At 37.5% G+C, this 12,368-nt stretch overlaps 1 protein-coding gene across 4 annotated transcripts in view; it reads left to right on the forward strand.

Moving 5' to 3' along the window:
- The window catches only part of CUL2 (cullin 2), a 42,385-nt gene that overhangs the window by 10,925 nt on the left and 19,092 nt on the right, over nt 1-12,368 (forward strand). For 3 of the 4 annotated variants that reach the window (XM_039548752.1, XM_039548753.1, XM_039548751.1), the window contains 4 exons: nt 147-241; nt 4,189-4,294; nt 7,212-7,294; nt 9,961-10,047. In XM_039548752.1, coding sequence (XP_039404686.1) covers nt 147-241; nt 4,189-4,294; nt 7,212-7,294; nt 9,961-10,047 — 371 coding nt within the window. The remainder of the gene's footprint in view (nt 1-146; nt 242-4,188; nt 4,295-7,211; nt 7,295-9,960; nt 10,048-12,368) is intronic. The other variant, XM_039548755.1, reaches the window with a different exon arrangement.

Genomic DNA, 12,368 nt, shown 5'->3' on the forward strand with positions numbered 1-12,368 from the left:
GTAGTATTAAGATGTGTTAGCTTTTTGGTCATTGCCACAATTCTGAATATGCAAATACTATTCCAAAATTATAATCCCATGATAACTTTCTAAGTATGTGTGCTATTTCCATACTAATTCTAGTGGGGGGGGGTGTGCCTTCACAGAGAGTTCTGGAAGCTGAAGAACAAGTACTGGTTATGTATCACAGATACTGGGAAGAGTATAGCAAAGGGGCAGACTATATGGACTGTTTATACAGGTAAGCTTTGTAAAAGAGTTGTTAAACTTTTGAAATTATTAAAATTATCTGCAGCTTAAGTTGAAGAGTGTTGATTAAAGAGCAATAGATGAATATGCCTCAGGTCAATTTTGGAGAGAATATACTTATGGTAGCAGAACATGAGAAAGAAGGAATAATGCCTCAACAGGTAAGTATCCAAGATGGTTCCTAAAGTTCTTTCATTACTATTGTATTCTACTTGATGTTGCAGTGCTGAATGTGTTGGTGCTCATCAGCCCTGCAGCGTATAAGCTCATAATTCTAGGAGTTCTACAAGGATGGCACTGGACTGCAGTGTGCGGTTGAACCAGCATTGTTTGATTCAAAGCTTTGCCACATACCTTGGCAAAACCACAGTTCTCCCTTCTAGTGGGGCCTTTCAGACAAGGTGATGTGCTCTTTATTTTCAGGTGAATGTTTGAGCTGCAGGGATTGGAGAGGGAGTGAAAACTTCTCCTTACTCCTTTTCTGAGAACTTAAGAAACTAACAGTTTGTATACAAGCAATCCATTTTACTTTCTTCTCTTTTTTTCCAGTAGATTACAGCCAAATCTATAAATAACACAACTAAACCCTTTTATTTTTATAAGTCTGCTCTTTCCTGAGTTGTGAATGTATTTCATTGCTAATAATGGTAGCTTGAGCATAGAAAACTTACCCATTTCTGAGTTGCTAAAATTATAACTGTGTTGATATGGCTTTGGATTTACTAGGATTTGGATTTTAATCCCGCTGGGACTGTAGGTTGAACATTCTGATATCTATTATGCATGTGATACCCAGTAGGTAAATATAATTTAAGAGGCACTTTCCATTTTACTTAATTGATGGTATGATGTGCAGATTACAAAGGATTTCAGGACCTTTACTAGTAAGTTAGGAGATGTATGTGTGATCTTGTAGACTCTATTAAATTTTCACTATCACACTGGGAACAGATGTGATGGAGTCTATCCTGAGCTTGCAAACTTTAGTTCCACAAAGTGTCTGACTTAACTGGAGAGTAGATAGAGGAAAAAACACGACAAGTATGTAATGTGTATACATCTCACTGATTGTGCTTCATGTGATGGTTTTTCTGAGAGCTTGTGTGCCTCTGGTCATAAACAAACAAATTAAAATGCTTCTCCCATGGTGGAACTTAATTTTTTGTTTTATTTTTAAACAAGTGAGGGCATTTTTTTCCCAAACAGATATTATGTACATAAACCAACCTGTACATTTACATAAGCTCATATTTCACACCAACTCGCCCATCCTAACTCTTTTTCCTGCTTTGTATATTGTGTTTTGGTCCCGAAAATGTACTTGTTAAGGGTGTTCTTTTAGAAGTATTTTCACCTCAAAGTTGTAACTTCATTGTTTGTGCTGAAATTCTGAATTTTGTCATATCTCTTAGAAGTCTCTAAAGGTATAACTTTGTGAAAGAATGATCTTTCTCTTCAATAATAAAACATACATTGTAATGGGAACTAGAAGACCCCACATGAGGACAAGAAATAATTCAGTGCTTGAGTAGTAGAATCGTAATGACTTTCATGCACTGGAAGCCCTTCATTAACTGAATGTCATTATGTCACTCTTTCATTTTTTGAGAGAATATTTTGGATGAAAATACTTGTGAATACCATAGGAAGATATTCTGCTTTTTATAAAGCAGTTGGAGTTCTTTTCTTACTTGCATGCCTGCTCTCAGAAAAGTACCATAATTTAGTTGACTCTCTTGTATCCCAGGTTCTAGTTTGTATAATTCTTCCAGCAATTAAATTAATGTCTACAGCTAGTAATTTGAAAGTTATTTTAAAATAGATTCCCTTAAAATTTAATTAGGCTTGCATCTCTGCTTCTAATCTGATAGGCAGTATTTGAAACAGTACTAAAATGTGAGACACTTTTGAGCAAAATTCGTAAAACGCAAGATTAATCACTTAATTGGCAAATGAGTTAAATCTTTTCTTTCTTCAGTGTTGATTTTGATTTGGTTTTTTTTCACCCACTCTCTTCAGTGCATTTTGGTAGGAAAACAAACCTGGATTCCATTTGAAAAGTAAAACCCCATATGTGCATGACTAAACCAAGGTGATAAAACTGATGGAATAAGGATCACTGAAAGAAACTTTTTCAATTGTTGTTTTTGTTAGTTCTGATGATAAAAATAATAGATAAAAACAATGCTGGACATTAGGCCTTACCAGTGTCTTGGTGCTGTAACTGGTGTCATAGGTACTTTTAAAAAATCTGGCCTGCATACTTTTATTTCAAATGATTGGAGGGTTTTCTTATCCAGCAAATTGAAATTAAGTCATTTAAAGAAGAAGAAAAAGAAAGAAGTATTACAATTATTCATAATAAAATCCTGAAAACTAAACACATATGGTGCAGCTTTTGCTTTGTTCCATTTTGTCTTTAAAATATTTGTAATAATACCAGCATATCAAGGTATAGCAATTTTTAGTTTTACGTGCTACTCTTAGTTCTCTTTCTGTATGTATTGATGGAAGAGAGGGGGTGAGTGAGGGGAGTGTGGAGCTTTCCTTTCCAGCAAGTTTAATGAGAAAAAGCAGATTGGCTGCTTCCCCCATGTGCCACCAAGGAACATGCCTGCTTACTGCTGGTGTTCCAGCTGTTCCTGATGTCCTCACAGGTTTATATGACGTGGAGGGCCTGTAGCCTTCTCGAGAGATCTGCATTTGCAGTTCATGGTTGGTATTGATGATAGCACTGGGGTTCACAGTACTCTCTTGGAGTCTGAAAGTAGCTCAGGCCACTGTACTCCAGTTTGTCATCACTGCACTATGACAAGTCTTCCTTCTTTGGACTCTCTGGTGTCCTAAATTCTTTCAAGTTCACAGGATTTCACAGTGTGTTTCTCCTTTGCTCCTTTGCATGGCTTTTGCCTTCATGCCGAGAGTGTTCAGACATCTCTAGTCTGGTGCAGCCTCTGAAGCCTGAATCTCTTAAAGTGCCTCAGTAATTTGGCTCTTTTCAGTGTCTGAAACTGGGAATATCAAAACTTCTGGTTAGGTCAGAAATTAAGAAAACATTCTCAGTTAGCCTCATTTAAGCATTTCTAATATAAGAAATATTATAAGTGGAGTTATGAAATATATTAGAATTTTTTTCCCTGGTTATCTGGGAAAGAAAAGGAGAATGGTTCACTTAAAAAATGTTGTAATATTTGTTTTATGGAAATACTGGGAATCGAGAAGGATGTTTTAGCGGGTCTTGTACAGAATCCATTTTGTGTTCTTTAAAAAAAACTATGCATACACTAGTAAATACTGAATTTAAAAACAGCATTTATAGCATTTTTTCTTTATAACTGTTAATTAAAATAATTTCTGCAAAATCTGCTCTTTAAAATCTGTAATCTGGCTGTTAGCTAGTAACCATGACCTGACTAAGGGATCCTAGATAACAAAAGTTCGTGCTGTTAAAATTAGCAGTACTTCTGTGTGTGTCTGAGAGAAACACAGAAGAATAAATGGTACAGGTTGAAGAAAATACTTTTAACTTAAAAATATCTGATAGTAGGAGTGTTTTCTATCATTAAAATAAGCTACTATCATTCTAATACTAATCTGTGAATTTAGCAGTTATTTTGCACATATATGTATGTATGAGTAACATAGCAGTGCATGTTGAAGGGTTGGATTCTTACACAAGTATATTGCTCACCAAGAAAATGCTGACAGTGTATGTCAGGCTCCTGTTTTATCTCTCAATTACTAACACTACTGTTTTAATGTGGTATAAGTTCTTTTAAATTGAAGTCATTTGTATTGTAACATTTTTCTACAAATAGCAATGGCATTGGTTAAAGGAGATTCTATTTTGTGATGTGGAAGACATTCCACAATTCTGATTTTAATTTAAAAAGCCCAAACTTTTTGCCTGTTTTGATTAGAATATCTTTATTTCTACAGGTACCTCAACACACAGTTTATTAAGAAGAACAAACTGACTGAAGCTGATCTTCAGTATGGTTATGGAGGGGTGGATATGAATGAACCTTTGATGGAAATTGGAGAGGTAGGTATCTCTGAAAGTGGAATCAGATATAAACTGTATTCAGAAGTGCTACAAGTTCAGGTTTGTCCTTTGAAATTTTCACCCTTTTTTATGTCACAGAAATGTTGTGGAAGATGTAAGCACTGTCCCCTTTGTAAAATGAGATTACAGTTTTGGTGTAGAAAAACAGAGTGACCTGGCAGGGGAAAAAAGCGAATATGAAAACCATTGGAGAACTTGAGTTTAAAATGTGATAAAGGACCTCTTTGCAAACAAACTTTAGATTCTTAAGTGATGCTGCTATCTAGAAAACATGTTGAAGAAGCAGTGTCCTTTTGTTTTTGGAAGCCTTTGAAACATTACTTTTTAGGCTTCTATTTCTTGATGTGACAAAGTGTAAAGGCTTTTTTTGAGAACCTCAAGGCAGTAAAGTTAATATCTGTTCATGGCTGGTGTAGGATTAGGTTTATGGCAGTCACTCCTTTGTCCTGAAAATTAATGAAGACTTGAGTCCTACACTCATGTATTAATTTGCAGGACTGTTTTTGGTGAATTCATTGCTCCGTTTCTTGACATACAAGGCACTCAGCAAGTTTATCAAGTCTTTGTTTTGAAAGCATTTTCTCTTTCCTTATGGTTCCTGTAGGATTCTATGTTTTATTCTTTGAATTGTACAAGGGGCTTCGGCAGAAGTCAAAATACTTCAGTTGCTCATCACTTTAGAATGGAAGGAATTACCATTTATGCCTTTTTAGATGACTGAGATGATCTGGCCTTTACCTACCCAAGGCCAAACATGTTTATTTTAAATATAGTTCTCTTCAGTCTCAACACGAAGTTACAGAAATATTGCCCAGTGTTTTTAGAAGCCGAACTGCACTCTTTGTACTGAAGTCTGTCTCAACATCACTCTTCTGTGGTAATGAAACTTTGAGAGCTTTTCAGTAATCTTAAACAAGTACAGTCTTGCTTAATTCTTCCGAGGTGTGTAACAGAGAGTGGACATGGGTGTGAGAGATGTGTGGGCACAGTTTCAAACAGTTCTTCATCCCCACAAGTGCTCCAGACATTCAGTAATTGTTGTACTGGGAAGCATAGAGATGAGATGAGATCAGTTAATGAAAATAGTCTGCCAGTGTGTGCAGGAGATACTCTGTACGTTATGCATGCATGGTGAAGGAGACCGCTTTTCTGAGTTGAGGTCCTATCACTGATTTCAAACTCCTGTGTTTTCAATGGCTCTATGGAGCCCTGAGCTAGGAGGTGTTTAAGATGTGTCTTTTGGGTTTCTTTCCCCCAGAAATAGATTCTGGGAAATTGAGAAAACTGCCACGTTCACTATTGCCAGTCTAGTTGGAGAAGTAAGATCAGTCCTTATCCGCAAGAGGGAGAAACTGTCTTGAACTAATACATCAAGTTGCTGGATTGATCTGTCTATAGTTTATTTGACAAGAAAATTCCAATGGGCGACTTGAATCTGCTTCCCACTGGTAGCTCATATGTGAGAAGGACCATGCTAGAGACCACACTGCAGAAGAGATCTACCTGAGCTTGTTTCTCTTCACCTCATAATCACAAAAGGTGTCAGTTCTTTTCCATTTTTTTTTTCTCTCCCTTTCTTCTCTCTCTCCAGAGCTGGCTTCTTTAAGCTGGCTTCTTTCATTCTTTACTGGATGCATTCCTGTTGTCTTACAGAAACTTAACTGTTCTCCAGCTACTCTCGACAAGTCAGGACAGTGAAAATCACTCCTAAGACAACTTTGGTTTCAAAACATGATCTATCTTTGGATTTATAAGCAAACCTTTACCTCTCCTTTAACAGTTGTGCCAGGTTTACCTTCTGAACCCTGTATTGCAGCATGGGTGCTGAATAGCTGGGACAGCCAGAGCAAGTTCATTTGTCAGCTCTTTAAAAGGAAGATTTATTTCATGGAGTGGGTCAGATTTGTAGCTGATAGCTATGTGCCTGCTTTCAATTAAGACATACCTGATGGATAGTTCAATTTTTAAAGCTAATGACCTGTTAGTTGTGTCAAAGTTTTCTTAGAAGCAATATTCCCTCTGTCCTTACTGAACTTTGCAGTTTCATTTTCTCCCAGTCTACTACTTCCTGGCAGATGTTTTTGGGGGTTTCATGTGTGATTATTCCCTATATATAAGGGATCATGTTATCCCTTTTGGGCTTTAAATCTGACTTTGACTCAAGTGTAAAAGCTCATTTGAACTAATGCAATTGTGTTTTTAAAAATGGTGTATGTTGGGAGCAACTACTTCACCCATAAGAATTTGACATATTTGAGTCCACTTGACTGATTCTTCTAATGAAATATTAGGTATAGGGTGGCCTATCCCTAATGTGAACGGATCTGAATTCCATTTGAAGCCAGATCTTAGCTTGCCAATGACCTTGCTTAAGCTGTAAAAATCTTTGTTTGGAGATGTTCTTTGTGTGCTGGATGAAAGGATTCTGTGTCTTTGGCTCTGACCTCTGACAAATTGGCCAAGAGAAATTCTCTTTTGTCAGGTGAGGCTTATTTTGCAATCATTGTTAGAAATACTGGTGTTTGTGCACATTCAGACATTAGGGTAGGAAGGTATGTTACTTACCTATTACTGTGCAGATGTTTTGTTTATGTTTACTGTCAAAATCTGCCCTTGTAACCAGCTTGCTTGGGGTCCTTGTATGCATTTGAGAATACTTGATGGAGTGGAACCAAGGAATGAGTTCTATTAGATGTGTAGGAAGAATGTAGGCTGGAAAGCCTGCATTCAGGTACTGCCTGACTAGAGAAAGAAGAGGTTGTGTAACAGCTGAATTTTTAAAATCCTGAATGGGGAATTGTGTCATCTTTGGTATTGTTCTGGGTTTGGTGTGGTGGTTTTCAGGGTTTTTTAAATGTACTTTTTATTGATATGAACTTGTGTTGTGTTCTGACAGCTAGCTCTTGATATGTGGAGAAAATTAATGATTGAGCCACTGCAGGCCATCCTTATTCGGATGCTCCTCCGAGAAATAAAAAAGTGAGTGCTTGATTGTTTCTTGCTTTAACATAATGTGGGGGTATTGCAGTTTTCTTTACTTTGAAAATCCGTGGACTATCATAGTCTTCTTTTATGTTTGGTTTTTTTAAGGTAACTTCTTATCTGATGACAATGGTCTATCAGCTTTTCTCATTGTAGCTGTGTATTTGTGGCTTTCATGTGTAGAAAAAATCAGTTAATTCCCTGTAACCTCAGAGTAGTGATCTTTTCTGTTTCAGCAACCCTTCTTATCAATGGGATAGGGGAAGAGTTAGAATAATTGTCCAGGCCCATGCCTTTTGCTGTTTTCACCCCCTGATGCTGACTGTCTTTAGCTTCTGTACTGTCAGTAAACTTAAGAACCAGGCCTTGGGCAAAGATTTGCCAAAGCCAGAGAAGCTATCTTGTTTTGCATGGAACTCAGAACAATTCTTGTTTATCTGCCAAAAAGACTGAGGTCTGGGGCTTCTGTTTTTCAGATCAGTACCTTCACTCAACATTTTTGATGTTTGACTTGAATGAAATGAAGAAAATTATTTTTTGCAGTTTGAGGGAAAGTTATTTTATTTCTGAATACTGTTTTTGACTTCTAAACAAAGCCAAAGGGCTTGGGACTTCTATTTAAAATTTTTGTTTAACTTCTAAAGGATCTTCTTATTATGAATAAACAGAAATTTTGAGATCTACTACAGACTTGTGTGTAGTTCCATCAGTTTCCACACTTCTACCACTATTTAGGGTAACTCTGGAGTTGCCTAATGACTGGGGTTTTTTTTTAAGTGATTACTCAGGTGACCAGACTAGTGTAGGTAAACTGAGGAGTGAGGTAATTTGGCAGATTGAGGTTGAACATGCAGTTGGTCAGAAAAAAATTTGTAAGGCATTGAAAACCTAATTTTAATATTTTATTTGTATTTTTCATTCCTGAATGAAATATTTGACAGCAAAGTAACTGATACGATGTCTCTCTTGGATGGCATTTCTGAAGCCAGGAAGTATTTATTTGTTTCTGGTTGTTGAATCATGGTTCCTTTGTAACCAGGACTGATACTGCTTTATCCATTTTTACTCTAACAATTTATTTTTACTTAATGGAGATGCCCTAATTCATGGTGAAGAATAGTGATGCTGAAGACTTGTCTTAGTTATTGTATGTATTTCACTGGTGGGTAGGAGTGGAAATGTGTGTGAAAACCTTTTTCAGCAGACATCTCATGCCCCTAAAAGTAAGGGTTTGTATTTAGCTTGAGGCTGACTGCAGACTTCCCAAGGATGTTGAGATCAAGGCTGTCACTGGCTTCGGAGGCATTAGCTTTTGAGACTGTAACAAGTTGACATTATTTGTTACTCAACTGTTTGGAAACTTTAAAGTAAAAATTCAGTTATCGTCTCTAATGGTTGGATCTGGATTTTTTTCCCCATTTTTTATTGAGGAGTCTTTTGCGTGGTTTCAGAGATGTTAATTCAGTTCTGCTTCTCAAAATATACATCTAAAAATTCATATTAAATTTCTTCTAGCCACTTTGTGATCTGCATATCTTTTAATGAATTACGTAAGAGAGAGCTACTTCATTTAGCTGTTTTTTTCCTGCTATCATCAAATGTAGGGCTTCCTGGGGGGATTCTGAGGATGGCCTTTGCATGTAACAGTAGGCTTGTTGCTGTTCTTTGCTGGAATTTCAGTGATCAATACAGCTTTTAAGAGGCAGTTTTAAAGACTGCTGCAAGCAACTATTAGATGTCTTTTGGCATTGAGTTCAGTAATTCAGAGATTAAACAAGGTCTTTGAAAAATGGGTATCCATAAGATATATCTGTCAGATGTGCAAGAATATGCATGGAAATAATATAACCTAAAAATTTTAATAAAATTACTAATACATGTATATGCTTAAAAACTCCTCTATTCTATGCCTTCCTCATAGTACTCGTGTGTGCAAGGTTCAGTTTATTACAAAGCTTTAAAAAAAATTAAATTTATGTAGATGGGACAGTTGAACTACTTCTAGGCAGGAAGTTTGTGTAGCATGCAACAATATGTGGAGTTGATAACCAGCACTGTAGTCAACTGGTTGCATATAAAAATGGCTTTCTTACTATACTGGAAAAGGTAGGGAACCAGAGCCACAAATTCTTCTTTCAAATGTTACTTTAACAATGTATTTAACTGGATTTTTAAAAAGGCTTCTGACTAAAGTCTTGAGCACACCGACTATTTAGAAGCTATAAGCTTGTGCAATACATTATACATTAAAATTGACAAACTTTTTTTGGTACATAAAAGTAAAGAAATGCAAGTAGTGGCATGTGGCTCAGCTGAACAACATGGCTAAACTGATCTAAGAGTTTACTGACACCAAAAAGGAGCAGGCTGTGCTCTACTGCCTTTCACGTGCTGAATTTGGTGCTCACCTAGCTCAGCTGCTAATGTGAGAGAAAACCATCTTGACTAATGTTTCTCCAGATTGGCACAATGAGTCAATTCAGCAAAGCATTAGATGAATGCCAGAGCAATGCAAGAGAGATGGAGGCCTGTTACTGAGCAAAAGGGAGCAGGATTAGCCCCCTTGAACAGCAGAAAAATCTTAAATCGCTTAAGCTTGTCTTGTCTGACTGCACTCCTAATATAGAGTTCTGAGTATAACACTTTCTTCCCCCTCCCTCTAGCCCAAGCACTCCTCCTACAAGGCAAGCTGAATATCAACTTAAGCATTTTTGTTTCAACACAACAGGAAGCCGACAAGATCTTGAATTGTGAGAAAATTCATCTATGAAATTCTTAAACAGAAATAATTTGGAAATTACTCAGGTGCTATTTCATGACAGTGTGATTAGTACAGACTAACCGAGAGAGGCTTCTCTACTAAATATAACTAACACCTCCTAACTAACTGAACCTATTCCTGTCTAAGCTGATATATTAGCTATACCATTTGTTTGAAGTTAAAGCTGCTGGAAGCTAACTTTTCAAAAAATGTTCAGGACAGGCTCATTTAGTTCACAGTGAATTCTGTAGGTAATTGGCCTTGCAAGACTCTTGGTCTGACACAGCAGAGCACTTCTTTTGAATGATGGAATCTTCTTTTAATGAATCTGGTATTTATTATTGTACCTGAAATTTTAGAGATGTTCTTTTGGACTGTAGTAATACACTGTACAATACATGTTGAGCATCCACTGCTAGCTTGAGCCTTAAGATGGGAACAAGATGGAGTTAATATAAATCAACACAACTTTCTTGTGCATGTGTTTTGTAGGTTTCTCTGTTTCTTTTGAGAAAAGAAACTTGTCATCACCTGAATTAGTGGAACTTGTGTTTCTAACACTTTATCTTTTTATCCAGATTCCTTTCCAAATATCATCATACCCTTTCATCCAAGATACTCTGTGACATCCCTGCTTCAACCTGTGTTGCTGTTGCTCTGTGACTTTATGTATCTGTATTGCTTGCTGTCTGCTGCCAAGAAGGAAAATAAACATTTCATAGACTTCTGCCTTTGCAGAATCACCAATTCCATTTTAGTGTGGCAGTTGCTCTTACTACTACAACTTCTGTGAAAGTTGTTCTTAAAACTTCTGTCGAATATTGTCGAAAGTAGTCATTTGCACTACAAATTCCTGGGAGCAGAGTGCCATTGATCTAAATAAAAACCTGAAGTGGCTGCCAGAGCAGGCAAGGCCCGTTCTGTGTTGGATTTTTCATTTATCACCTTTGTGCCACCTGACCTCTGCCTCAAAAGCTTGTTTCCTTTCTTCCAGCTCTTCTGTGGCGCATATCTCTGGTACCTATACAGCTTTTTCCTAATGTACATTGTCCTTTGAGTCCCCTGGGTCTGGCCATTGCTGCCCCTTCCCCTCCCACATGTGTATGGGCTAAGGCCTGAGTGGCCTGTGAACCGAGCGGAGGGAAGCTGGGACTCGAGCTGTTCCTCCAGTAATGCTGCTTGTGTTTGTGTACCTGGTCCAGGGTCCTTTCCAGGTCCAGAGCCCTGCATGTGAGAGCTGGGCTGGGCTGTCTCTTGCCAGAGCCCTGCTTTGTAATATGCTCATATGCTTTTAGTTCTGTGGCCTCCTACACTCCATGGCATAGCGCTGTATTCACAGGCTGCATGCATCCTGCAGCTCTCCATACTCCTGGGCCCCTCTGGGGTGGAGTTGCAGGCCCGGGGCAGATGTTTCACTTTTCCCTTCTATAATTGTGCTGCTGCCTCTGCCATCATAAACCAGACCAGCAGAGGGATGTTGGCAAGGATTCAGGGCATGTGATTACATGTACCCAAACAGGGGTTTATTCCATTGGTTCAGCTCCCACCACCAGAGGAAATCATCTGGTTCCCTGGGTGAAAAAATCAGACCATCCCTGATGGAACCCATCAGTTCAGTTCATTTGTAATGGGTATTAAAGCTGCATAAACCATACAGTGACTGCTCATAATCTGTTAAGAGAGCTAATTCTTTACGCCCATCATAAAACTTAAGTTTTCAGATCTGAGAAAACAGTCGTGTTTGAAAGCAATATCCATAATTAACAGTGTTAAGAATAGATGAAGATGGTCTGGCATGCATAACACAATGACTGCTGGTGTGGCTGTCCTGGTAAACTTCCACAGCTCATGGGCATCCTCTGGAGTTTTTCCTGATTACAAACCAAAATAAATGACTTCAGCAAAATTACTTCTCTCCCATTTCACCCCAGCCTAGATGGATATATGGCAATGTTTGTGTTTGGTGCTTAATCATAAATACACTTCTGTAAATCATATTTTGCTCCCATTTAACACCTTAGGAGTTAGGGAATATTTTTTACTTTGTTGTAAAGTGCATATGAAAAGTGATCTGTTTTTAGAACTTTTCATGTCTTAAGAGGAAGTCTCTGCTGTTTTGAGTGTCAGTCTGTGATTTCCAGTCTTTGCAAAGGACTGAACACTAATGTTTTTAGCATGCAAAACACTTGTTTTAATTACTTCTATTTTCAACTGAATGAAATTAAAGATAACATTTTCTTCTACTCCTTCATTTGAAGCTAAGAACTTGACTGGAAGATGTAATGTTTTGCTTTTCTGATGTATGATTAA

The sequence above is a fragment of the Corvus cornix genome, chromosome 2, assembly GCF_000738735.6.
Source record: "Corvus cornix cornix isolate S_Up_H32 chromosome 2, ASM73873v5, whole genome shotgun sequence".
Lineage (NCBI taxonomy): Eukaryota > Metazoa > Chordata > Aves > Passeriformes > Corvidae > Corvus > Corvus cornix.